Here is a 25,417-nt window from a genome sequence, read left to right as displayed (position 1 = left end):
GCCCATTTCTGCCAAAAAAGACAAAATATACCATGAAAACTAAACTAAATGAAAAAAATATTCCAAAGTAAGTCTTAATTATTATGTAAAAAGTCAAAAATATGATAAAACAAATCATGATGAAAGAAAAAGTTATAAATTCAGTCCAATAATTTCGACTTTTTACTTTCTTCTTGGAATTACGACTTTTTATCTCAATATTTTGACAGTTTAGTCTTAAATCTAAATTATGAGATTAAAAAGGTCATAATAAGAGAGAAAAAAACCCTAATTTCTGAGATACAAAGACAAAATTTCATAGTTACGACTTTTTAGCTCACAATTTTAATCTTAAAAGTCTAAATTGTGACACACAAAATCAAAATATTGAGTTTTAAAAGGTCATAATCAAGAGATACAAAGTGAAAATATGGGATGAAACTAAAAGTCAGAAAGAAATTTCGACTTTTTATCTCACGATTATTTTTAATTCTAATTCTAAATTTGTATCTCATCATCTCATAATTAATTTTTTTTCCTCTTTATTTTGACTTTTTATCGAAAATTATGGTAAAAAGTTCCAAATATGATAAAACGTCTACATTTATCTCGTAATTTTTACTTTTTATCTCGTAATTTCGACTTTTAGTCTCATATTTCTGACTTTTATTATCTCATAATTATTCATTTTCCTCGCAATTTCAATTTTTTATCTCAAAACTATGACTTACCGGGGATTTTCTCTTCATCGGGGCTACATTTTCATAATTTCTTTTCTTTATTGGCAGAATTGGGCTTCCATACCGCCCACTACCTCCCTCCCCAAATATATTTTGCAATCTTGCCCATTTTATTAATAATCTTATAAAATGAGGATTTTATAATATACAAAGCCCTTCTTTACAAGCTCAGGCGTCAATTAATGTCATTCCCATTATAATGCTGTCCCCTTCAGTCCGTACGGGAGCGAAATGCAAAGATGAAATCACTGTAAAAAACTGCAATACAAATAGTCTTTGCAGACATGAAAGAGTCTCAAGTTCTTCATCAGTCACATTTTAGAAGATAAAATGGTTGCTTCCAACTTATTTGGTGGCTTTGATCATGACTCCCACTTTCAGAAAGAGTTTTGTAGCCGTTAAAAGTCTTCGTGTGTCCTTGTGTGGGATAAATGTCTTATGAAGTGTCATTCTGGCTCGGCAAGGAGCCCCAAGTCCTCGAGTTTCATCACCGTTTAACTCCCTGACCCATCACACAGACCGTCTTTGTCTAAGCATGTCCGTGCAGTGATCACAGTGAGATTATACAACCTGTGCACCGAGAGACAGAAAGAGTTATGGCTGAAGTCAGCAGAGATGATGGACCGTCGGGAAAGTCTTCAAATGAAGCTATAATACCACGTCCATGTGATATGAATAAAGTGTGGTAATAAATTCAAATGATGACAAAGGAACATAGACGAACATGATATAAAAATATGCATTGTAAAAGACCATGTCACAGTCTCACTCACAATATAAAAAATTGCACTGTAGCTGATGAAATGTGACTAAAGTGAAGCTGTGTGGGTTTGTACTTTTAAATAATCAGTCAAATGGACTGTGATAATGATCACCAGTCCCCTGAGAGCTTCTCCCTGTTAGCTTAATATATTATCTCTGTTAATAATTAACAGTTTTGATGCATAATTTACCAATTCACCACAAAAGAAGACAATTTGGAGGCGAGTGGAGCGTGAAATCTCCACATTAAAAGCCCAACAGCTGACTGCCACGCTCAACAACATGTTTTTCTCTAATGCGAGGCATTATCACAGCTTACTTCACAGCAATACACAGAACTGAAATGACTTTGTTCCTTCCTGCCAGCGTCATTATTGTACACGGTGATAAATCCACATTTAAAATCATTTCACACAGCTTAAAACTTGCGTAGTACCATGAATGAAAACAAAAAATATGAATATGAAATGAAATGGTGGCGGACGCTGAAAGCAAAACAAACATAAATCAAGAATGGGTGGAGCAAGTAGTGGTTCATGCGACTGGTTATCCTGGTTTCCAGTCATATAATTAAGAGCTAATGTTGTCAAGCAGATCCGCTCCCAGGCGTAGGGATACGTAGCAGGTAGAGTCCAGACAGGCTATAGGTTCTCTCCAGGTTGGTACTGTGGCTCTGTGGATGTGAAGTAGTCCTCCAGGAAAGACTGGAGGTACTCGAAAGTCGGCCTCTCGTCCGGATCCTTCTTCCAGCAGAGCTTCATCATCTCGTGCAGGGACTCGGGGCACCCCTGGGGGCAGGGCATGCGGTAGCCTCGCTCCACCTGCTCCAGCACCTCACGGTTCACCATGCCTGAGGAGGAGGCAGAAAAGTCAGTCAGAGATTTTAATCACTCTTTTTTAAATAACTTTTTCTTTAGTTATTTTTTCAAACAATAGATGTTTTTAGCATACATAAGTGCTCATCACAAAGTCTTCAGATCACATAAACAACAGAGAAAAGAGGCAGATGCTAACATTCAAGAGGCTCAAACTAGAAAATATGTCTTTTTTGCCTGATAGTTATGTAAATAGTTAAAAGAATAGGTACACTACAACATGTTAATTGACTAGTGAGCTTTGGCGATGCTTTAGGCAGATTTTGTTGAAACAACAATGCTGGCTCCTCAAGAGGTTAGCGTAGCTGCTTTAGCATCTGTTTATTACTCTGAAAGAAAAGCAAAGAACGACACTGGCGGCTTTTCTGGATGGAAAAAAGATGTTTTCGCTCTTCTCTCGACTGATTTCTTTAAGAGTTTGATTTACCAACTGGCTTCGCAAGTGGTCGCACTCTCACACTGTTGATCTGATTGGTTGAGGTTAGACCTTTGATAGACGACGACAGATAGATGGTTCATGCAATTACATATCTGCCAAGTAACTTTTTGTGCCGGCCATTTTCTAAAAAGGTTCTAATGGCACCTTTCCTCGAGGGGTGAAACTTCAGCATTGCTGGAACAACCCGGTGTCGATCTTCTCATTTGACTTTTAGCATGAAAGTGCACATGTCTGTCTCAATTTTAAACTTTATTTATAAATACTCCTCTCTCAATGGACTAATGTATTAGTAGCTTCAGGGCTACATCTGATAGACAGTGGAGTTGTGTGAAGGTGGTGCAAAACACTGCAGGCACTGCTCCCCGGGGCAATATCAGTCTGGCAGATGGTTATAAACAAGAGTGGTGTTCAATCTCCTGATCGTCCTCCACCAGATGGTCTCATCTAATCTCAAATGTGTGTGTGTGTGTGTGGATGTCACTATTCCCCCTGCAGAGGCATAAACAACCAGCACAGACAATGTCTGACAGCTTCACTTCATCCTCCGACATTAACGAGAACGCCAGCTTGTAGTCGACTGACAGACGGGAAGCTGATAACTCCGGCCGTGAATCACCGCCCTCAGACACCACCTTGACCTCACGTTTTTTTCCCACATCCGGAGTGTGTGTGTGTTTGTGTGTGTGGTGTCACTGTCACTCACCTGGGTAGGGCACCCTGCCTTTGGTGACGAGCTCGGTGAGTAAGATCCCAAAGGACCAGACGTCTGACTTGATGGTGAAGCGGCCGTACAGAGCTGCCTCTGGGGCCGTCCATTTAATGGGGAATTTAGCTCCTATACGTGATGGAGAGGAGAGGAAGAAGAGGAAGAGGAAGAGGAAGAGGAGAGGAGAGGAGAGGAGAGGAGAGGAGAGGAGAGGAGAGGAGAGGAGAGGAGAGGAGAGGAGAGGAGAGGAGAGGAGATGGGTGAGTTCATTCCACTAGAGGGCGTAAGCCTCCATCATTCCTTGCTTCCAGGAAATCACAATGGTCACAGTGACCCACAATGACATCATTAATCACATCAGTTTTTGGTATTCAGTTTCACACAGGCCCCAGAAAAGTCTTACAGCTCTCACATTCTAGATTGAAGGGATGAAACTGAGCATAAAGGAGATTATTATTTGGTGTTTAAAGGGTCAGTTCAACCATGTTAAACCAAGGTCACAAGAGTGGCTTTCCACAGGCCCAATAAAATGATTTACCTTGTTGCAATTTCCAGGAAAATAAATAACAAAACACATTGCAGTACATAAATGGCAATTTTACCACCCCTGTTGGTTCCAACTGGGTTTTCGTGGCCTGGTACTGAATGACCCGGTGGTTGGGAACCCCTGCTGTGCAGAATGTGTCTTACTAACTTAGTGGTTGTCCAGTGCTTTAGTTTATGACCAAATTACCTGCAGAAGTAAGGACATTCCTGTTATCCTCAGCTGTATTTAACTAAACTAAGATGCTGTCTAAGGAAAAAAGTATCCCTGCTAATCATTAGCACATTAGCTTTGTCATTGTGGGCATGTTAGTCTGCTGATGTTAGCATTTAGCCTAATCACCGCTGTGCCTTAGTTCAGACTCACAGAGCTGCGAGCTCAGCTTTACACTCAGTCTTGCTACAATACGTATCATCTACTGACTGTGATATCTCTTTTAAAATTTGACTATATTGACTTTGTTGTCCAATGCTTTTTTTTTTTAACAAATTCACAAATGATTCCACTAGAAAGAGGCTAACTCTTTTCTTCAACCATTCTTGGAAGTGTGTTTAGCTCGCATACCTCCATTGTGTTAAGGTGGCGGCTGAAATCTCAAACCCTGGGTAAATAAAACTAAAATTATCCACATAGCCAGACGGTTGTAAGGTTGTCATTTGGGTGAATCTGCTCTTTAAGGAGATGGCCGTGAGCTAAATTCTCCCAGTGTGTGAGAAAGCGCAACTAATCAGACAGCACAGCAGCATCTGGTTTCCACTATTACCCAAATTCACCATGATAGCAGACAACAGGGAGTCGTCCTTGCTGTGAGGTCACTACCCTATCCATTTCCCCTCATTCACCTGTGACTCACGCAGTATATAGCGTGTGCGTGTACTCACCTTGCCTCGCCGTGTACTCGTTGTCTTCTATCAACCTGGCCAGACCAAAGTCGGCGATCTTGCACACCAGGTTGTCTCCGACGAGGATGTTGGCAGCACGCAGGTCCCTGTGGATGTAGTTCATCCTCTCGATGAAAGCCATGCCGTCAGCGATCTACAAACAGAACGGTTTGACAGCATCTCATGACGGCCGCTTCGGCAAATAATTTTTAGCTCCGCGCACAAAGACGAGGCACACAGAGGAGGCTAATAATGAAAGAACAAAAGTGCCAAATCTGGGAGAGGAAGACATGTTTACCCGAGGCTGTCGTTCCTTTTTTAAAACCAGAGGCTTAAAATAGCACAGAAAAGCTCAAATGAAAAAAAAAGTGATGTTTGTGGTTTGTCTCACCTGTGCAGCCATGTCCACCAACAAGGGAAGCTTCAGGAATTTGCCGTCACCCTCTTTGAGGAAGTCGAGCAAGCTTCCTATTAAAACAGAAAAATAGAGAAGTCATAAATGCTGCAGGACAGCCGTGATATACTGCAGGAGCAATAAAAAGAGCCACGATGCCACCTGCATACTAATGTGCTCCTATATGAAATGTTAAATATTTCAATTAAGGCCTCCATCCTGACCATACCTGGCTGGAAAATTAAGCTGAATATTAAATTAAGCTTGGCTGTGAATTGGTATGAGACTCATCTAATGACTTGTGCCTCATTAAGGGGAAGGAACGACGGAAAATATAACAGCAGTTGCTCTCAACAAACTGCAGGCTTTTAGATACGCTTGCACACACAGAGGCGTATGTCATAGAGTTAACATTTACACACACATAAATCTAATTACTCATAAAAGCCTGAGAAAAAAAAGAATCGCATTGCAGCTGAAGCTATGAAAGCCTCCCACTAAACTACTGCAGTTTTCAATTAAACATCCCAGTTTCAGGCCTCGGGGAACCACAAGGGACTTTCAAGGGCTTTCAATGTGTTCAGCATATTAATTAAAACACCCATAAAAATTTACATTTTCCCTTTAAGGAAATCACCATGCGTATATCTGACATCAGTGCCTGGAGAGCCAAGGCTGCGTGATCAATTTGCGCCTTAAAAAGTCTTGTTGAGGCTTGATGTTGTTTTGCCTTTCTTTAAAAATAGACCTCATCAGTGTCACGTAACAGGAAACAGCTGAGTCCTGTTACTCTCCAGGGCTCTCATAGAATCAGCTTAATTGCTCATCCAATATGCCAGTCTGGAGCTTGCCATAGCTTTTCAGGTATGTTTACCTTTCGCCATGTACTCCGTGACGATGTAAATGGGCTCTTCAGACACCACGGCGTAAAGAGGCACCAGTTTGTCGTGTCGGAGCTTCTTCATGATCTGAGCCTCTTGGAGGAAGGCCTCAGGCGACATGGTGCCCGGTTTCAGCGTCTTTATGGCCACCTTGGTGGTGCCGTTCCACGTGCCTGCAGAGACGGAGACAGGGAGAGATGAGCGCACAGGCCGCAGGGGTAATCAGTGTTGTTAATGGGGGCGGGAGCAGGACAATATCATTAATTAGGTCTTGTAATTGCTCAAACATGTGCTGTCATGCAGGCGCTCCTCTCAAAAAGATATGCCAGGGATGAGTGGATACGAGCTCACAGTTCAAAAAGAGACATGTTGTGCTAATTTTCAGGTTCATAATTTTATTTTTGTTTCCTACTAGAGCAGGTTTACATGCTTTAATGCTCAAAAAGCACATCAGTTTTCTCATACTGTCCAGTTCTGCAGCAGTGTATATCCTCTGACTGAAACACTCTGTTTTAGCTCCTGTCTCTTTAAGGCCCCCCCTCTCCCGAATACCCATTCTCCTCTGATTGGTCAGCTCACACACGCCTGACCCAGCACCGCTAACAACAACAGAGCAGCTGTGCTAAATCAATTCCTCCATGTCAAACTAGCTGCTATGCATAAATTATGCGAATGTGAAACATGGTGACGTAGTGTGATGTCACCAAGTCACGGAATTAAAGGCGGGACTACTGACGAGGCGTTTCAGGAGCAGTGTTTTCTGTGGGAGAGAGGAGCTTCTGTTGGTGCTGGACGATTACTGGACGATTAATCAAACATCAAATTTATCTTGAACTGCTTTGTGTTTTTCCTCTTTTTGTGAAATGGAGTCAGAGAGCGATATTAATGCTTATAAACATTCAACGTAGTAGCCAAACACTTCGGCAGTAGCTAGCATGCTAACAGTTACTGCGGCTTCTTCTTCTGTAAGCATGATAGGTCTCCTGTTCCCCTGAGTGAGGCGATCTCTGGAGATTAAGATTATACAACAAACAGAGGAAGCAACTGCAGGAAGTGGATGATTTCCCCCAAAATAGACACAATAAATATAGGCTTCAGAGTGTTTGTGTGTGTTCGATGTATGCGCACAATGTCTGCATTTCCTAAATAAATCTGGGACGGTCTTGTGTTGACATATCTACATAATTACGACCGAACACAAAACAAAATGCAGAATTTTCCGAACATGTTCCTGCATGTCATGTGTCTCTTCCTCTTACCCATCCAGACCTCTCCGAAGCAGCCCTGGCCCAGTTTGAGCTCCAGTCGCAGGGACTCGCGGGGAATCTCCCAGGCGTCTTTGGCAAGCCCCTGGGTCTGAGGCTTGACCGTGGGGCACACCGTGGTCAGCCTGTGGCAAAGCCCGTCGGCGTGCTCTGTGATAAAGCGAGATCAAAAACGCTACATTACACCCAGCAGGGCAAGACACACACACCAATAAGAGTCTTTGAAGCAGCAGGATGCAGCCGTTTAAAGCCCGTCTCTTTCATGCATCGATTCATTCCATTTGATGTGGATGAATTTATACTCTTATGCTAACTGTGATGAAATATAAATGAGATGAAGTGGCTTTTATAACACGGCAAAACCCTCTCCAGAGCCAGGGTTGAAATGGAGTGGGATCACAGAATTTTCACCTCAGCGCACCTCGGGCTGCAGACGAGGAAGGAGGCTCCAAATCATAACTGCTCGATTGTTATTAAAATTACAGCCTATTCATCTCCCTTGGTAACACTCCTGGTGGCACAGAGCGACGGGTGTGACTGAGAGTAATTTTCAGGTGTGATGAAAGACTGCGATGAATAATGAACGAGTGAAGAGTGAGCGGGAAACATCGCACCCTACATACCTGTGTAGTGTTTGACAAGCTTCTGTAAGGTGTCAAACTGCGCCCGCGTGGTGATGTAGTATCCCCCGTTGTCAAGCTTGCGGATCTTGTAGTGTTTCACGTTGTCTCCTTTGGCTTCATCCCAGTCTCGTATGGAGAGAGAATAAGCACCTGGAGGAGAAGAGGGAAATGTTCTTCATCTATCTAAACTCAAGCGTCAGTGATTGGGCCCTTTGCTGAGTGTAAAAGCTGCAGATTTGGCCACTGTCTTTAAATACTCTTATCAGAACAACTTTAGAAGCGATGGATCAAGAAACAAACTGATAAAATAAAAGATCAGCACATTGATAGCTCCCAATGAATTTCATTACTCTGTAAGGCACAGAAATGTCTGGCAGAGATGGATCTACAGTGGCAACTAACAATATTTTTTTATTTTTGATTCATCTGTCCATTCATTTCTTTGGTTTATGAACAATGACTGAAACAAGTGGCTAAATGTCTCCTGTGTAGACATGCTGTAAGATAGCGAGCTTGGTGAGTATCACACCTGCTAAACATTAGAATATTAGCATTGCCATTGAGCATATGAGCATGCTAACAAAGCTCAAAGAGCCATTAGCATGACTGCAGACTCGCAGTTTGTAACAAACCTTTTATTTCTTTCTTTTAAACTCAGTTGTTTTACTTTTCTTCTTCCTGGAATGCTTCTGTCTTTAAAAGCGCTGAATAAATCAAGTTCACTTGCTTGCCTAGCTCACGGTTTAAATACTACGACACCCATAATCCTCAGCAGACGTTGCTATGTAGAAGAAGCCAGTCAGACCTAGAATCTTATGGATGCCTGAATTAGTCCTTTAAGCGATCATCACCTTTCGTGGTTTCACTTTCTCGCACCAGGAAAGTTCCTCGATTGTTCCCCGGATTCAGCAGCAACCTCTCAGCATCCTTGCGTCCCATTTTACCAAAGTACCACCTATCAAGAGGAAGCAACAGCATGAAAAAAATTGCCAAACTCAAAACCTAAGAGCATGAAAATCACATTATGAAGCTTGATCTATTTCGTCAAGCTCTCTGCCTGTTGCAAGCCACGTGAGATCAGATCATGCTAGTGCTATTAGTCTCCTGGTGCAGTCGCCATGGATGGAGTAACGAGGTTATAAGAAGACTCACTCTTCAGCCTGGATGGAGTCAGCAGGGGCCACGTAATTGCTCGGGATGTAGCCTTTCCTCCCCGTGTTGATGGAGCGAGCCTCCCACCAGTCTCCCTCTCTGCAGGAGGACGTTGACACAGGAGAGATGAGACAAATGACTCGTTCATTTGACGGTTGAACCAAAGCCTGGTACTCGCGCATCCTGCTATGATTTATATTCTGGATGAAAACTGGTTAATAATGATTATTGGTTAATAATTTAAGGGTTCAAGGGTTTAACATTAACCCCACTGCATTCATTTAAGCCTCCAAATTTGATACAAAAACCGTGAACTCAACATGTGAGGCAGGACTGGAAAGCTGTCACAAAGGGGATTGAATGAGACTAATCTACTTTACATTACAATGCTGTAACCTCAGGCGACATCTCTGCCACAGCCTGAATTAAATAAAAGATTCACCACACTCTGCAGAAAGCCGGCGTCAGGAAGCCAGTTGCAATCAGACTCATTCATGAATACAGACACACGAGGAACAGGTGCAGTTTAAGATTACAGAATAAAAGCGAGGAGCAGGGAAACCTCGAAGGATGCCTACGTATTGTTGATGATCTGGAAGCGGTCTCCTTTTTTAAACGAAAGATCATCTGATGTTCGAGCTTCATAGTCGTACAAGGCCACAAAGAAGGTAACACCACCTAGTAAACAAAACAAAAAACAGACCCATGTGACATGAATAAATACCTCGTGAGCTTGTGAAAGCTAGTAAACAGATAATAACAGGCAGCAACGTGAGTAGAGGTCATTATAATGCCTTAGAGGGACCACATCAGGACACAGAGGGTTTGTTTGTCTGTGTGTGACCATTCAAAAGGCCAATTAAAGAAGATAAATCTGTCTCGCCAAGGTCTGAGAGCTCTCACTGTATTGATTTTCTTCGGCTTGTTATTCTGTATTATATGAGAACCTCGCCGGCAAGGAAGTATGACTGTGACTAGACTCTACAAAGATGGATAATAACACTCAAGACCAAGAGTCAAGGAAGAGTCAGTAAATCAAACCAGCTGTTAATAGAATAGTCTCCCTTAAAAACACAATATGTAACATCTGCAGCGAGCTTCTGTCTATCGAAAACAAAAGACATTTGCTGAGTGTTGTGTGGGGAGGGCTACAGAGAGCCGGACCTTCTGGAGGAATAAACACCCGGAGTCACGTCAGATCAGCTTTTTAAACATTTGGGATTAATAAGGGGATTCATCTTCACTCCTGTTTATCAGCCTGACTGCAGCAGTGATATACAGAGGCGACCTCCATTGTCGGGTGTTTGTGTACTGTAAAGCTGACTGCCGACTGGAGCTGGAGGTAAAATTTTTACTTCATGAAGACATTACACAGAGGAGAGGGGAAAGAAAGCAAGAGGAACAGAGTCTCTGCTGAGTGCTGAGTGTACTGAGAGTTGACCTTAATTTAAATACACTAGCTTACGGCTAATGGACAGTAATGTGGCTGTTTAGGGCGAATAAACACACCATTAAACAACCACCACTGCTGATTAAAATCCATCCAACGTGACACAGGCTAGTTGGTGCCAATAACTACTTAACTCGATTAGCCATGCATCTAGTGGTCCAGACTGAGCTGTTGCTAGCTGGTTAGCATGCTTACTTCTGTAGATATCTCTGCAACACGTTACACAGACGTCATAATTTATCCTTAATGTCAAAATCTATAGGTATGATCATTTTATTGGCACAAGGTGTTCAAATTAAGCTCAAATTAAACATTAAAAGACAGAGTTGAGTGAATTATAGGACTCCCAGCCCATGTCAGCATCCTGTAACACATTCTGCCCACTGTGCAGCCTCGCACCCCGACAGATGACATTCATATACCCACCGCTGACAACAATGCTGTCAACAGTAATCCCATTATCTCCTGTTGAAAGCAAATATCATGGCAGTGCCACCTTCACCCCCCTCCCTCCTCTGAGAGCAGATAATCCAACATGGAGGAGGATTACAACCTAAATCCCACTGAAACAGGAGGGTTCAATCTCATCTCTTTGCTCTCAGGATCACTTTAAGCTGCTCAGGCACGTTTAGAGCGATCAGAGCTGATAGCAGGACCAGTGTTAGGTCTAACAAGGAAAAGCTAGTTAAAATAACAATGACAGGGGCATTAGCTGTGACACCGACATGGAGATCAGGTCAATGTTACGTATGTTTGCATGTTTTAGCCCATTTACATTAACACTCTACATTACTGCTGGCCATTCTCCTTGTTTTCAACTTGAAGCTAACACTGTTTTTGTTTTAGTTTTTAGTTTTGACGAGGAAGAAATGAAATTTTAGTGCGATTTTATTTCAAAAAGGTGATTTAAATGTGTAGGCTGCGATATTTCTGGTGCCGCCTAGTGTGGGTAGCAACTTCTAATTGCACACATCCCTAGCTAGCATGCTAACATTTGCTAATAAGCACTCAACACAAAGTACGGCTGTGGCTGCGAGAATGTCATTTTTGCATGTGTTTTGTCAGAATCCAAAGATTAAAACAGATCACCAAAGTTATTATAATTCATCCTGAGGGGGACATGAATGTACGTATAAAATTTAAAGTCAATCCATCCAATACTTATTGAGACATTTTACTCAAATCCAAAAACGTGGTGCCAATTCAATCACAAAATTCATTAGGATGAGTCGCTTGTGAGCCACATACCTGATTTGAGGTCAGGATAAGAGAAAAGTTTGGCTTGCTCGTGGCAGGAGAAGAAACGTCAGGAGATCACAAGTTATTAGGATTGATCCTCATGAATATCTGAAGCAAATTTCATGGCAATCCGTCCAATAATGGTCAAGATATTTCAGTCAAAACCCAAAAATGTCAACCTCATGCTGCTAGTAAGTGGAAATATATGAAATCGCCAAACTAAGTCGGCTTTATTCCCTGTGAACTAGAAGTTCAGCATTTTTTAAGCCAAGCCGCTAGCATGATTTAAAATGATGAAAAACATGATGGATTACACATCTGCAGCAAGTCAAGTCTCTACCACTTGATTTAAATACATATTAAATAAAGATATTGTATTAAAGGTTGAATACCATACAGCATTATGGAAATATAACCACAGAGAGCAGACTGAAGAAGAGTGGCTGGCTGGATGATAACAAAAATACATTCAACAAGTCAAAACCCAGTGGTACTTATTAAAACATGTGGTCAGCAGTAAATAAATGGGCTAAAACATGTGCATTAAACATTATTATTAAACATTAGATTATTTCACAACTCACTTGAGACAGCACCAGAGAAGGAGTTGGACACGGGGCCAGAGAAGGAGGACGACGCCCCTCCAAAGGGAGTCATGGCAGAGGAGCCGCCAAACGGCGTGAGGGTGTGGTTGAAGTTTACAGCCCCGGAGCCCGATGAGGAGGAGGGAGGCTGGTTCTGCTGCAGCTGCGTGGGATCCGGTCCGTAGTGACCTACGTGAGGCGTGGCGGCGGTGGCGTTGGGGTCAGACCCCGTGGAATTTTCTGGCCTGTACTTCATCGCAGGGCCTTTATCCTCTTTGCTCTTTATGCAGCCCATCGTCTCGCCCTGCCTGGACAGACACAACACAAAGCTGTCAGTTTGATGCCAAAACAGCAAAGACTGCAGTATATTTTTCATGACTCGGCTTCATTATCCATAAATGAAAAGCGAAGGGCCAAGGGTGGTGCGGGATTAAGGATTGCAACATACGGCCTGTAGGAACATGCGTTATGAAATGAAAAATTTAATGACCAGATATTAATATGTGAATCATTTTGTTGTTGTTGCAATCGCTAAGACTATAAGCCATGTGGTAACTGGGACATATGGGTTCAGTTAAATCCTCTTTGAATCACGGTCAACTCAAACATGTAGATTCAACGTTGCGTGCATGTTTTGTGGTAAAACAAGTGGAAAACACAGGGATAAAGAGGTGATTATCATTTTATATTGTTGTGACCTTGTCATTGTTGTTCCACGAAGAGATCACTTAATATTTACATACCAATGGCAGATTAAAGCCAATATAAAACCCTTCTCCCTTTCTTTGCGGCTATGTTCTACATTTCTGCCTGTTTTGTTGTGATCCAAAGAGGCCTCTTTGGAGGCCTCTGCCCATGGAGGAATTACTAACTCGCCTCCTGGGCACTGGCTCAGGGGTGCGAGTGGCCAGGAGGGGTCAATGCCTCTTTACAGTAAGACAGTTATAATTTCTTGTTGGAAAATCAATGAAATTGGATGCAAAAAGACGACAAGGAGACTCAAAGAGAGGTAAAACAACTACAAAGAGACTAATAACCACTACAAAGAGAGGTAAAACAACCTCAAAGAGACTAATAACCACTTCAAAGAGAGGTAAAACAACCCCAAAGAGACTAATAACCAACTACAAAGAGAGGCTAAATGACCACAAAGAGACGCAAAACCACCATAACGGAACACAACATTACGACAAAGAGACACCAAACAACAACAAATAACATCTCTGAGTTGTTTTTGTGTCTCTGAGTCAAAATGTAACAGAAACAGTCTGGGTGTCTTGCTCATGTATGAGGGTTGGAGGGTCTTTTCCATGTCTGTACCCAGGGGTCCACTGGCTCATGATCCGTCCACGCCTCAGCCCGACCACGCTACAAGATTCAAAACATCGGCGCGTCTCCATCTGCGTGGTTGTTGTCATTCCTCCTCCTAACATAATTTGGCCGGAGTCACACTGAGGCATTCTTTTGTGAGGTGAAGGCCCGGAAAATGTGGAGACAATCAGACACGCTCGTAAAGACGTCTGAGCTCGGGGAGATCAGAACGTTTTCATTCGCCAAGAACAACAGCTGCTCGAAGAGCTGGACCTGGTTAATTGGCGTTGACACATTACAAGACAGTAAAACAATAGAGGATTGAAGTGAAATCGGAGCTTTTATTCAGTGTGGAGAGGACGTGGAGTATGAAAGGAGACTGAATCAACACGGTGCTACTGAGCAGCATTGTGGCACAGCTGGTGACGGGAGTGACGAGGGCAGCACTTCATTGAATTACAGGGTCACGATCATGCATATCTGCTGGCGCAGCGATACACCTTTCACTCATTTCGGAGCAGCAGCCTTGATGTGTCGAGGTGGGAGGGATTTTTCCGCATCGAGGGTTCATCGAGTTCTCCAGCTGAACTGCCAAGGAAATCAACAAAACGGGGACAAACCACAGAAACCTTCCAAAGATTCAGAACACTTTGCTCAAATAAAACCCTACAACTGGTTAAATTGCAGGTTACAGCTCGTGCTGCACACTGGCCGGCGTCTACAAAACCATTTTATGAGTGGTCACTCACTGGAGATGTGTCAAAGCAAAACAGACTTCTTAAAAACGTCTTCAAAGGAATAGGCCAATAAATCTAATCTCAGATGTTAGAGCCAACACGCTGAGAATGTTGGCATGGGAAACAGACTTTTTCCAAGCCAAACTTTCCTTTTAACCTCAAGATAAAACCAGTGACATGGAAAGCAGAGGTCTCCACTCAGCGGCTCAAGTCGACGATGGTGGGCTTTGTGTGTCGTCATCACACAGACGAGAGCCTGGCCCGTTGGCTCAGCAGTGAACTTACCACGCTATAAAACACTGGACACTGTCCCAGGAGTATTTGCACTTTAATGTGAGGATGTTTTTCCCTTCCAAAAAGGAGACATCAGCCATTTCATAGAGGTGACATCACTCTTCCAAAATTATCACAACTGCACAGAGACTGAGCTGAACTTATGGAGCCTTCTGAAGAGAATCTAAGTCCTCCAACAAAATACAATACCAGATTAACATATTGTCATATAAGAAGCTTGCCTTATAATAATTAGCATTATGATTATTTTTCCTGAAAAGGATTAATGTAACCTTAAGGTGCCAACCATGAACTGTACTGTCCCTGCTTCACATCCAACCTTTGTTTCATGTTATTCTCATCTTTCTCCGCTCATTTCCTGCCATCTGTCTACTGTCAGCTATAACAGAGGCATAAACACGCACCAAAAATAACTATAAAAAGAAAATCAATACGTTTTTAGCCATGCGGTCCAGACAGAAATACCTCAACGACTATCGAATGGATTGCAGTGTAATTTGCTACAGATATTCAAGGTCCCTCGAATGAAGGTTTTCAAAGTGGGAGGTGGGCCTCCTCAAGGGGGCTCTGAGCAGTTTCGGGAAAGGATCATGGAATGAAAGTGAAAATATATCAAATGAGTTATCAAAAGGAGATCACATAGAATAGCCTACATGTGGGTGTGTTTTTCCAAGCTTCGTCTCGGGAGAGGTCCACAGTCTCAGACTCTAAAAATGAATTCTAATGACGTTGGTGATACTCTGGCTTCTGCTTTGCGCAGGGCTGCAGGAGGCGACTATTCAGGTCGCACATGCACCGGAAAATCTGACCAAACATTGTCATCACCTGTGCGCCTGAGATTTATTTGTAAAAAAATTGAGATTATCACAACTTCTTGTTGCATAGAGAACTGGATCATTTCTGTTTTCCTAGGAGCAGCAACCACCAACAGCAGTGGACAAAATGTGTTTATTCATTCATTGACTCTAGAATGGAGACGTGGAAGCAGATAGAAAATGGTGCCAGGCTGCCAGCCTGACTGAATTGATGGTCAGCCTGCTTTTTCCTGGGAGATGTTGAGCTCGGATTCAGACAAAATTGCACAGTGAGAGCGAACCAATCTGTACACTGATGGTGTCATCACTCTATAGCCATTATATAGTGCAATCAACATTTACTTGATAATATATATTCAAGCAAAAACCTGTCTATAGGCAGTTAGGAGCTATTTACCAAATAATTAGGAAATAGATCGGTCAATGATTAAAATAAGTGTTATTGAAAACGCTAGCATGGACTTAAACCTTAAAATTTAGAAAGCGTGAAAGCGTGAAATATGTTTCTCTTCGTTATGAAGAGCTCAGCTAAAACTGCTTATCACAGATGAAATAAGTTCTCCTGGAGAAAATGTAAAAGAGGGTAAATTATTGCCTTTATGCACTTAAAAACACAATATCTCAGTCTGATTCCCACCAAACCCAGGGTGATAAGTAGAGCACTGCGAAGTAGCTCCCATTAGTGGCTGTGTGGGCATAAAGAAAATGATTTAGACTCTCGTCTAAGAGACAAACAGAAACAGGGACACAGCAGGTTGTTTGAATGAGGGAGGGGGGCAACCAGGCAGACAGTGCCAGCTCCACCAGCTTGAGCTACGAGGAGGATTATGAGGATGGAGGATTTACCCAAAGAGGATAATGACAGAAAACAAAAAAAAGGAGTGACAACCAGGCTGAAACTGCGCCAACCACGGACCTGTAGCGACCTTCAATATTTGTCACATTCGTCTGGAAAAGGCATGAACGGAGAGATGTGTTTCAGGGCTGAGAGGCATCTCTGTTGGTGGGCTCTTACAGACTCTTGGCTGAGATGATATGATGCAGAGCCTCTGAATCAGCTCATCTGACCCTGTGTGAGTGCCATATTGATTAAAGAACAAGATCTGGTCAACAGAAAGTTTGGGTGTCCACGCCTATTGTAAGAAACAAGGAAGGTCTCTCACACAGGTCTTTCTTTTGACAGACAGCTAACTTAGCAAACATATTAGCACTGTCAGTAACATTTACAATTAGCTACCTACAATTACCAACATTAGCAGCTGTTGTTAGCATTGTTTGCCACCGTACCCGGTTTCTTGCCACAAGTGTATGGTTAGAATAAAGGCTGCGACATTTCGTTTTCATTATCAGTTAATTAAATTTGATGATGAACTCACTTCTTCGAGATTGGTAAGGAAACAGCTGCTGGTCTTATATATGTTAGGTGAAAGAAACGGTTAGCATTTCCTTGTTTCTCACAACAGGAATGGACACCCCAACTTCCTGGTGATATGCTGCCTCCAATTTGTATAAAGATGTCCCAATCTTGCATATAGCACCTTTAAACCCGCCATCCATCACATGATGGCTCCATGGGCTTTTTTCATACTTCATATTGCAACACCAAAGTGAGAACGAAGCCACCCTGAGGTAAAAACCTACGCCAAAAATAATGTGTCTTCAGCGCAGACAGAGTCAGAAAGAGTGGACCTTTTTATTGCAGGTCTCTTCGGTTCAGCACAAGATCATTCCTGAACATCGCAGCCACGAGACCAAAAGGAAAATCTGCCTCGCTGCTAATTATAGCAACTCATTCTTATTGCCGACAACATCCCACTGCCCCCAGGACGAAAACATGACCTACAACAGCACATCGCATGCAAGCCTCCAGAGCGCTCCCAGTTGCACCAGCTAGAGCCACGTTGAGACAATGGGGGGGTGGAAGAGTTTGAATGAGGAAGTTTACGTGACATCACTGAAAAACAAACATGTATAAACCGAGGCTCCTTCCTCTATCTGATTGGAAAAGGCGCGGTGCTATTGTCTCAGCGCTGATCCCCTCTGACAGATTGAGACAGAGAATGAGGACAGCGCGAGCTCCAGTTTTCATTCAGCTTCAATCAAAGCGCCGTGAATCAGAGCAGATTGTTTGAAATGATCCGGCACTACAGGCAAACATTCCCCTTTCTTCAGCCGACATGACTGCGAAATCTTACTAACAAAGACTCTTTTATTCAACGCTGGCAGAAGCCTTTTCTTTAGAGTGAACTACAGAAAAATTACTACTACTACTGTTCATCTTTTACTCCCGAAATGTTAATCTCTCTCTATACTTTCAACCTACTGGCATATTTGTTTAATATTCCTCCTCCAGGCGGGTCAGACTGCTCTAACAAGAACAGTACAACTAATATCTGGAAGGGAATCGGTGTATTCACCGAGGCAGATATTTGCCAACACCTGTCTGGAACATGATAACTACCCCAGCAGGTAGCTGGAGGGTGAACACAAACAAAGCGGCCCTGAGACACTTCGAAAAGGATGATTATCTTTTGGAATTGGCAAGACTTGATTTACACAAAGAGAGCTATGGCAGCAGATCTTCTGCTTTCATATGAGTATCTGAAGCCTTTGGGAAGCATTTTCTCAATTAAATGATCCGTTTTTGCCTATAAATTGTGATTTTCTTTGGTGAAAAGTCCTGTTACTTTAAAGAAGTTTTACTCGGGTGAAATGAAAAGAATTTAACTGGAATTCATTGCTGATTTTTGATGCTACTGTTTTGTTGACAACGACCGTTAAACTATCTTTGTGTTAAATGTCCATCCAAAAAAAATCCAACACTAGTGGAACAACATCACAGCCATCGAGCCCATATGTCCAATTCAACTTGTAGAGACAGATTTAGCAGCATGTGCACACTACTTTTTACCATTTATGAACACACAACAGTCCTTCTCTGTATAGCGTCACTACAAATAACCAGAAAGTAGGGCGGCACAATTAATTGAAATATAATTAAAATCGTAATATGGCTAAGCACAACATCCAAATTGCAGAAGTACCAGTCGATAAAGGTAAAATATGCTACGAGTACTGCAGAGATGTCCTGACATACAAATCTTCTGTTAAGACGATAAATGTCACATCATCATCATTTTGACAGTTTGTAATGCGGAAATGATCGTGTTGATTTGATCCTGTGCACAAAAGATAACAACTTGTACAGCAAAGTCATGAAGTTTAACACTTGCAATAAAAGTAAAACTTACAAACCTATAAAATGCAGGAATGGACCGATGATTGTGCTGCTTTTGCTCTGATGCAGCGTCCTCTGTGTGTTTGTGGTCACCACTCTCTCAAAATACGGGATACGGGTGTTTTATGGTGGAGGGAGTGTAGTCACGAAGGAAAGGGCTGTCTGACGGCAATTTAAAGCGCCACAAATTCTAAATATAGCGGATACATATTCTTTTAGGTGGCTAATATTCGTCTTGCTGCCGGTACTGTTTACAGCAGCCTGTGCAGTACATGCTGCTTCTCCACACAGGGGGCGTTTACTGCCGTTCATAACAAAGACAAGCATCAAACTCACACTTGAGAAGCTAAAAACAGCAACTATTTGGCACTAAAACTGACTAATGAGCTTATCTGATTATGAAATAATTACCCATGAACTTTTTTGACAGTTGACTAATCCACTAAATTAATCTTTTTATTCAACCCACTTGCTGTGATGCATTATTCAAGCTTCCAGCATGGCCCATACAGCCCCACTCCATGCAAGAGGTGCAGCAACAACCCAAAAGTAGCACAGGAAATACATAATAAACAAAAACTAAAAGTATTAGTGGAAGTCTGAGAAGGCTCCAGATGTTCCCCCTGAGGGACCGAGTCCTTCATGAGCAGCCACAGTTCAAAGCCTGGCCTGACCTCTCTTATCCCCGCTGGTTTGCACCTAAAATACACATAGTTTTAAGGCCTATTACAGAAGCACGCTCGCTATTATCCGCTTCCCCTTTGTACGCTCATATAATCCTGATTTCAGTCGACGCATACCTCTGCCTCTGCACACTAAACCAAAAACAGACCGCTCGTTTCCATCATCAGCAGCTGGAGGAAAACATTTATCTGAACTATTCGAGCCGGCTGTCTGCGCTCTGAAGCTATGCAGTCCAAAACTTTACATATTCTTCTGTTACAGTGATAACTCCAACCTGCACCCTTCTTATCAGCGACCTGCCCACGCTTTCCTTCCCCCTGCTCCGACCACAGTGTGAGAATTCAGCACAGGCTTCACAAAATGCTGATAAGACGGACGAGAGCTGCGTTTTTTCTCTCTCGCGCTCGCTGATAGCGACGACGAAGAAGTTTGGGAGGGTTGAGCGGGTCATGGTTCAGAATTTTAAAGAAGAGCTGCAGAGACAAAAGTTCAGTTGAGTGTGCTGACAGTGCAGGATAATCCAGATTTACAGTCCTGGTGGTCAGAAACAAAGAGATGCCTTTTCTCTACTGGAGTTCACCAGCAAAGAATGCACAACTGGTTGGCCTGATTGCTTATCGTGCAAAATATCAGGATTTGCTGCTATCTTTGTGTTACACAAGCGCAAACCAACTGTGACTGCTGATTTCAAGACCTGACCCAGAAGTGACTATATCAGGACGAGAGTGGAGGAGAGTTTCAAAGTCGTTTGTTAGCGCGGCTAAAAACATCACTGATTCAAGCTCCTCAACAATGAGGACTCGCTATTTTTTATTGCTTTTTTGCACTATTATATGGAAAAAATAAGCATTTTGATGGGTGATTTGAGACTTAATAATCATTATGTAGAGCCCTCCACGTCTTAAATTTCTTTAAGGGTATAACTGGAGTGTCTACGCAGAGGAGTGAGGCGAGAAGAGACACATTTGAAGCAACACTGTCAGAATCAAACGGGTAAAGTTACAACACAAACTTGTGAAATCATGAAATATTCATTATTGGACATTCATTATTGAATATTTTAAGTCACTCTGTTCACAGGAGAATCTGACTGAGCAGATGCATTTTCAATCTCTCCTTTGCATATCATGCATTATAAATTAACTGAACCCTGAATCTCAAATATATTTTGGTCCTTTAAGCATCCTGCTTGTTTAAACAGCCTCCGCTCCCCCGGGGTTTAGATTATCTAGACTCTAATGAAGTTGACATTTGGCTGGATGACAGTCATGCAGCCCGGCTGAGGGGCACGACGGTGGACTTCCTCCATCCATCATCCATCAGGTCTGAGTGAAACGCTGCCCAGCATCCCGCCGGACAGCTGTCGGCAGCTGACGCTGCGGCTGCAAGACGGGGAGGCTCTCTGGAGTTTTACTAGGCCTCAGATCTGGAACAGATGCTGCCTGCCACCATCTACTGCATTCCTCTGATGCCGAAGGGTTAAAACTGGGTCTGGAGGAATGTCATGTGATGATGTTTCAGAGCGTCTACGGGAACATTAATGAGCTCATAATGAGATTTACACTGCGATGGGTGTGGAGCTCTGTTGCAAGCAGAGAAAACTCAACTTGGCTTGAGAGTGCTCGACTGTTTCACTCGAAAAACATAGTAGCCTGATTCCTCACGCTCGCTTTGAGATTTGAGTTGATGTTATCACAAATTTTACTTGAGTTTTTGTGCTGCCACAGATCAGACATCACAGGTTTTTCTACAATAACAGGTCTTCTGGGAATACCTGAATACTGGCACCTGAGTCGGGGCTAAGTGTGAGCTATTTTTGGGAATGTGAGTGTGTCTGCAATCATCAGTTTGTCAGCACATAACAGGGTCGAGTGTTTGAACTGTCAACATCAAACACAGTGACTGTAGGAGCCATGTGGTGGCCTGGATTAGGCTGGAAAAACGATATCCAAACCCACTACCACCACATTTTGTCTGTTTTTGTTCTTGTGTGTATTGAACTGCCGGTAAAGGATTAATACGCCCAATCCTTATATGTGAATTCAATGGATTTTTGCTCCTGGCTGGCAGGATTTAAAGAGCTTTCATTTCAGGACAACAGAAGAAGCCTTTCCATTCTTTGTTTTGGGTATATTTGTCAAATGCTGCTGACTTATTTGAAGGTAAATCTTACAAAAACTAATAAATGTTTAAGGTGCAAAGTAGGGAAGGTTATACAGCCGCTTAATGTCCACTCAAACCTGGCAACCACCCAGTGGAACCAGTTTTATGTTGTGACGACGCTGTACTTAAAGGTGCAATATGTAAGAATTGACCACCTGTCGAAAACATACTCAAAACAAACAGGGGACAGCAGCATATCACTAGAGTAGTACTGGAGATCGGGGGAACCGGGGGTGTTTACATAACAAGTACTGGGACGAGAGGTGGCTAGCTGGTAAGTGTGCTAACTTAAGTATTATCCTTGCAAGCAATACATTACACGTGTTAGCTCAGTTAGCTGTGCAGCTAGCCAGAGTGTTTATGTTTACACCGCTGGCACAGGACCTTTGGACTGCAGGCCCGGGTGCTAGCTGGTTAGCATGCTAACTTCAGTAGACATTTCTGCAACACAAAACATAGACATAGACAAAACATAGAAGTCAAAACTGTATTTCTTCACATTCTGTTGATAATTTTAGTTTAATTTTCTTACATATTACACCTTTAACATTTATTTAGTAGTCGTCCTGAAGCTGTACAGACAGAACTTCAGCAGAATCAGCTGATCCACGCTGATTAAACATCACAGTACCCATCTCATTCACCAGATTGGTGTCAGCTTGACACTGACCCCAGTAAGCTGTTTGGGGATCTGCAATTACGTAATAGTTTTTTTGGTCAATGTCATTTTAAGATTCAGTTTTCACTATCAGTTACAGCCATTCAATCTGTGCCTCATGGTGCCTTCACTGATAAATTGGATTGTAAATTCAGGGTTCACGCAGCACTTTCAAGCCTGAAATGTCCAGACTCGTGAAGCCTTTATCATCACATCTAAAAATGTTACTATAAATGCTTTATATACCCACAGCTATCAGTGTATTCTGTCACTTTGCTTATTTTACCAGCTGTTCATATTAACGTTGATTCAATTCTGATGAGTTAATGCTTGGTGATTTCAACACCAGGAGACAGTAAGCACAAAAAACAAAAAACAAATAGTTTCGGTATTGGACGATATCGTGAATCGAGTTTTGAGAATCTGTAAAAGGAGAAGAAGGTTGGATCAGAGCATCCTGACTTCAGCTGTCACCTTTAAATAAGCCGTATAAAACAGGACGAACGAACAGGAACTCAAATCTTTCTTTTATTCATGACACTATAAATCACACGAACTCGCCCAATGGGTCAACAAAGTCACCGTCCACTCATCGTCTCTGCAGCGATGCCTCATTTTAACACCGTGCATGTTAGAAATCACGGCATTCCCCCTTTAACTCCCCATTTTCACCTGCCCTTATATGGGTTTACAGTAACATATGATTCAGTCACAGCTGTGTGAAGGTGCAGAGCTGCATCCTTTACATGACTGATCTCCAGTCAGGTTCACAGTCACAGTCACACACTTGACAGGACTGGAATAATAAAGCAGGAGCACAAAGTGAGGACAGAAACTGTGACTCAGCTGTTTGATCAGTTAGTTTGAATTCAGACTGACATCACCTAAAGGGCCCGAACCTCCTCCCCCTCCTCCTCCTCCTCCTCTGAAAATAATCTGAATCAGCATGAGTCAAAGATGGGTTTGATATTTGATGATGAGCTGGCACTTTTGCCTCCATATGACTTTAAATTAATACAATACGTGGAGAGATCCTCACTCCAGTGATGAAAACAGACACAAACATCAATTAAGTCTTTGTTTTTTCATCCAGGTTTTAAAGGAGCATTATGTAGTTTTGTGGAGGAAGGATAAATATCTTCACTGAGTGTTATTTTATAAACTAAACAAACAACCTCTCTTTGTTTTCACGACTGAATAAACAAACCGACCTCATATCCTTTGCTCATATGTGGCGGACCCTGCCACCTTTCTAACTGTTTTCCTCTGAGAACAGCTGGCAAACACAAACACGTCTGCATTTTGTATCATCGCCTCATTAATACTGCAAATATCTGAATTCTGAGTTTGAATTTCTTCACAGTGCTCCTTTAACTTTTAACATTTTTTTTTTTTTTTGCAGCGTTGCTCCTTTAAACGACAAGTTAAGCTCTCTGCTGATTAAACCATCTGTTATTAACACACATATGCGAATGATATTAAACTGTAATATATCTGTGGTGTGGTGACCTTGCCCTAGTTTAAAGTATTTCTCTGCTGTCTGATATGGTTGCACTGATACTCCTGAGGGACTTGGAGCACATGCTGTCTTTTCACTGATATATAAAACAGATACATTGATTACAGTAACACAGACAGGTATATATACATAAATATATATATATATGTGTGTGTCTGATCATAAGACAGCTTCATTCCTTTGTTGATGACAGGTCAGACAGGCGAGCAGCTGCCTTTTCGGCCCATCCTTATCTAATCCTCTGACAAAGACACGTTTCATGTATGATTTTCTTTACCTTCACAGATCCTTCTTCTTCTTCTTCTTCTTCTGCTTCTTCTTCTTCTTCTGGTGTTTTTCCCACCCTCCTCCTTCAATCAGATCCAGGAAACAGAAATAATAATAATAAAAAAAAAATCCCGAGTTATTCCAAACGGGACCGAACCGCCTTCATCCTCACTTCATCCATCCAGGAGAGCAACTGTGAAGTTAAATCAGAGCGGTGTTACAGTGTTGAAGGGTGGAGGAGGAGGAGGAGGAGGAGGTGGAGGAGACGGTCATTGTTGTCACACAGGAGGAATCCAGCCAGCATGTGCAGAGAGGAGAAGGAGAAAAAAAAAAAAAAGTGAGACCCTGAAGTGTCCCAGCTCTTTGTCGCCGCTCTACTTCCTACTACTAAACTTGCATCCACCCCCACCACCACCACCACACAACAACATGGCCGACCCTGCCTTGCGGGACTGGAGCCACCACAGCTGGAGACACGGATCCGTCCGGTACAGCTGCCGGTCCGGAGAGCAGCACGGAGACGATCCGAGGAGGAGGAGGAGGAGGAGGGGGAGGAAGAGGAGGAGGATCATAAAGAGATGATCATGTGAGAGAGGAGGAAGAGGAAGAGGAGGATGGTTTTCATGTGGGGAAAAAAAAAGGAGGACTGGAAGCGACCTCGATGTCAGTACGGATCTCTGGCGCCCTCTGCTGGTGCAGCGGTGGTACTGCAGCTGCACATCTGCAGCGCTTTAAAGTGTGCAGCTGTTATAACTGGTGGGATATAAGTGGTGTCAGACAAATCACGCTTGAGAGAGGACATAAAGATAATAAAGATGTTAGAATGTGACTTTGGTAAAAGTGAAAGTCACCCATACAAATAGTACTTAAAGTGTCTGATGTTAAAGGGGCAGTGTGTAGTTTTAGAGAAGAAATTCAAACTCAGAATTGAAAATATTTTCAATATTAATGAGGTAATAATACAAACATAAATATTTATTTCCACTTAACTGAATAAACAAGCTGTTCTCAGAGGAAAATAAATAAATAATGAAGCTAGAAAGGTGGCAGGGTCCGCCACATACAGACTATCCATCCATCAATCCATTGTCTGTAACCGCTTATCCTTTTCAGGGTCACGGGGGGACTGGAGCTGATCCCAGCTGACATTGGTCACCAGTTCATCACAGGGCTGTAAACTGTATATGTTTTAATCAAAAGGCAGGGACCAACCTCCA

At 42.5% G+C, this 25,417-nt stretch overlaps 1 protein-coding gene across 1 annotated transcript; it reads right to left on the bottom strand.

Annotated features, from left to right (window-relative positions):
• Nucleotides 1–523: 523 nt before the first annotated feature.
• On the bottom strand, nt 524–24,265 carry LOC141014827 (tyrosine-protein kinase Yes). Its single transcript, XM_073488750.1, has 12 exons — nt 24,211–24,265; nt 12,515–12,822; nt 9,820–9,919; nt 9,242–9,340; nt 8,941–9,044; nt 8,090–8,239; nt 7,461–7,616; nt 6,195–6,374; nt 5,318–5,394; nt 4,927–5,080; nt 3,499–3,630; nt 524–2,331 (listed from the first exon to the last, which is right to left on the bottom strand). The coding sequence occupies exons 2-12, from the start codon at nt 12,807–12,809 to the stop codon at nt 2,123–2,125; spliced, it is 1,656 nt and encodes a 551-aa protein (XP_073344851.1). The 5' UTR covers nt 12,810–12,822; nt 24,211–24,265; the 3' UTR covers nt 524–2,122.
• Nucleotides 24,266–25,417: the final 1,152 nt, after the last annotated feature.

The sequence above is a fragment of the Pagrus major genome, chromosome 19 (genome assembly GCF_040436345.1).
Source record: "Pagrus major chromosome 19, Pma_NU_1.0".
Classification (NCBI taxonomy): Eukaryota; Metazoa; Chordata; class Actinopteri; order Spariformes; family Sparidae; genus Pagrus; species Pagrus major.
This window is presented reverse-complemented; position numbering and strand designations above follow the sequence as displayed.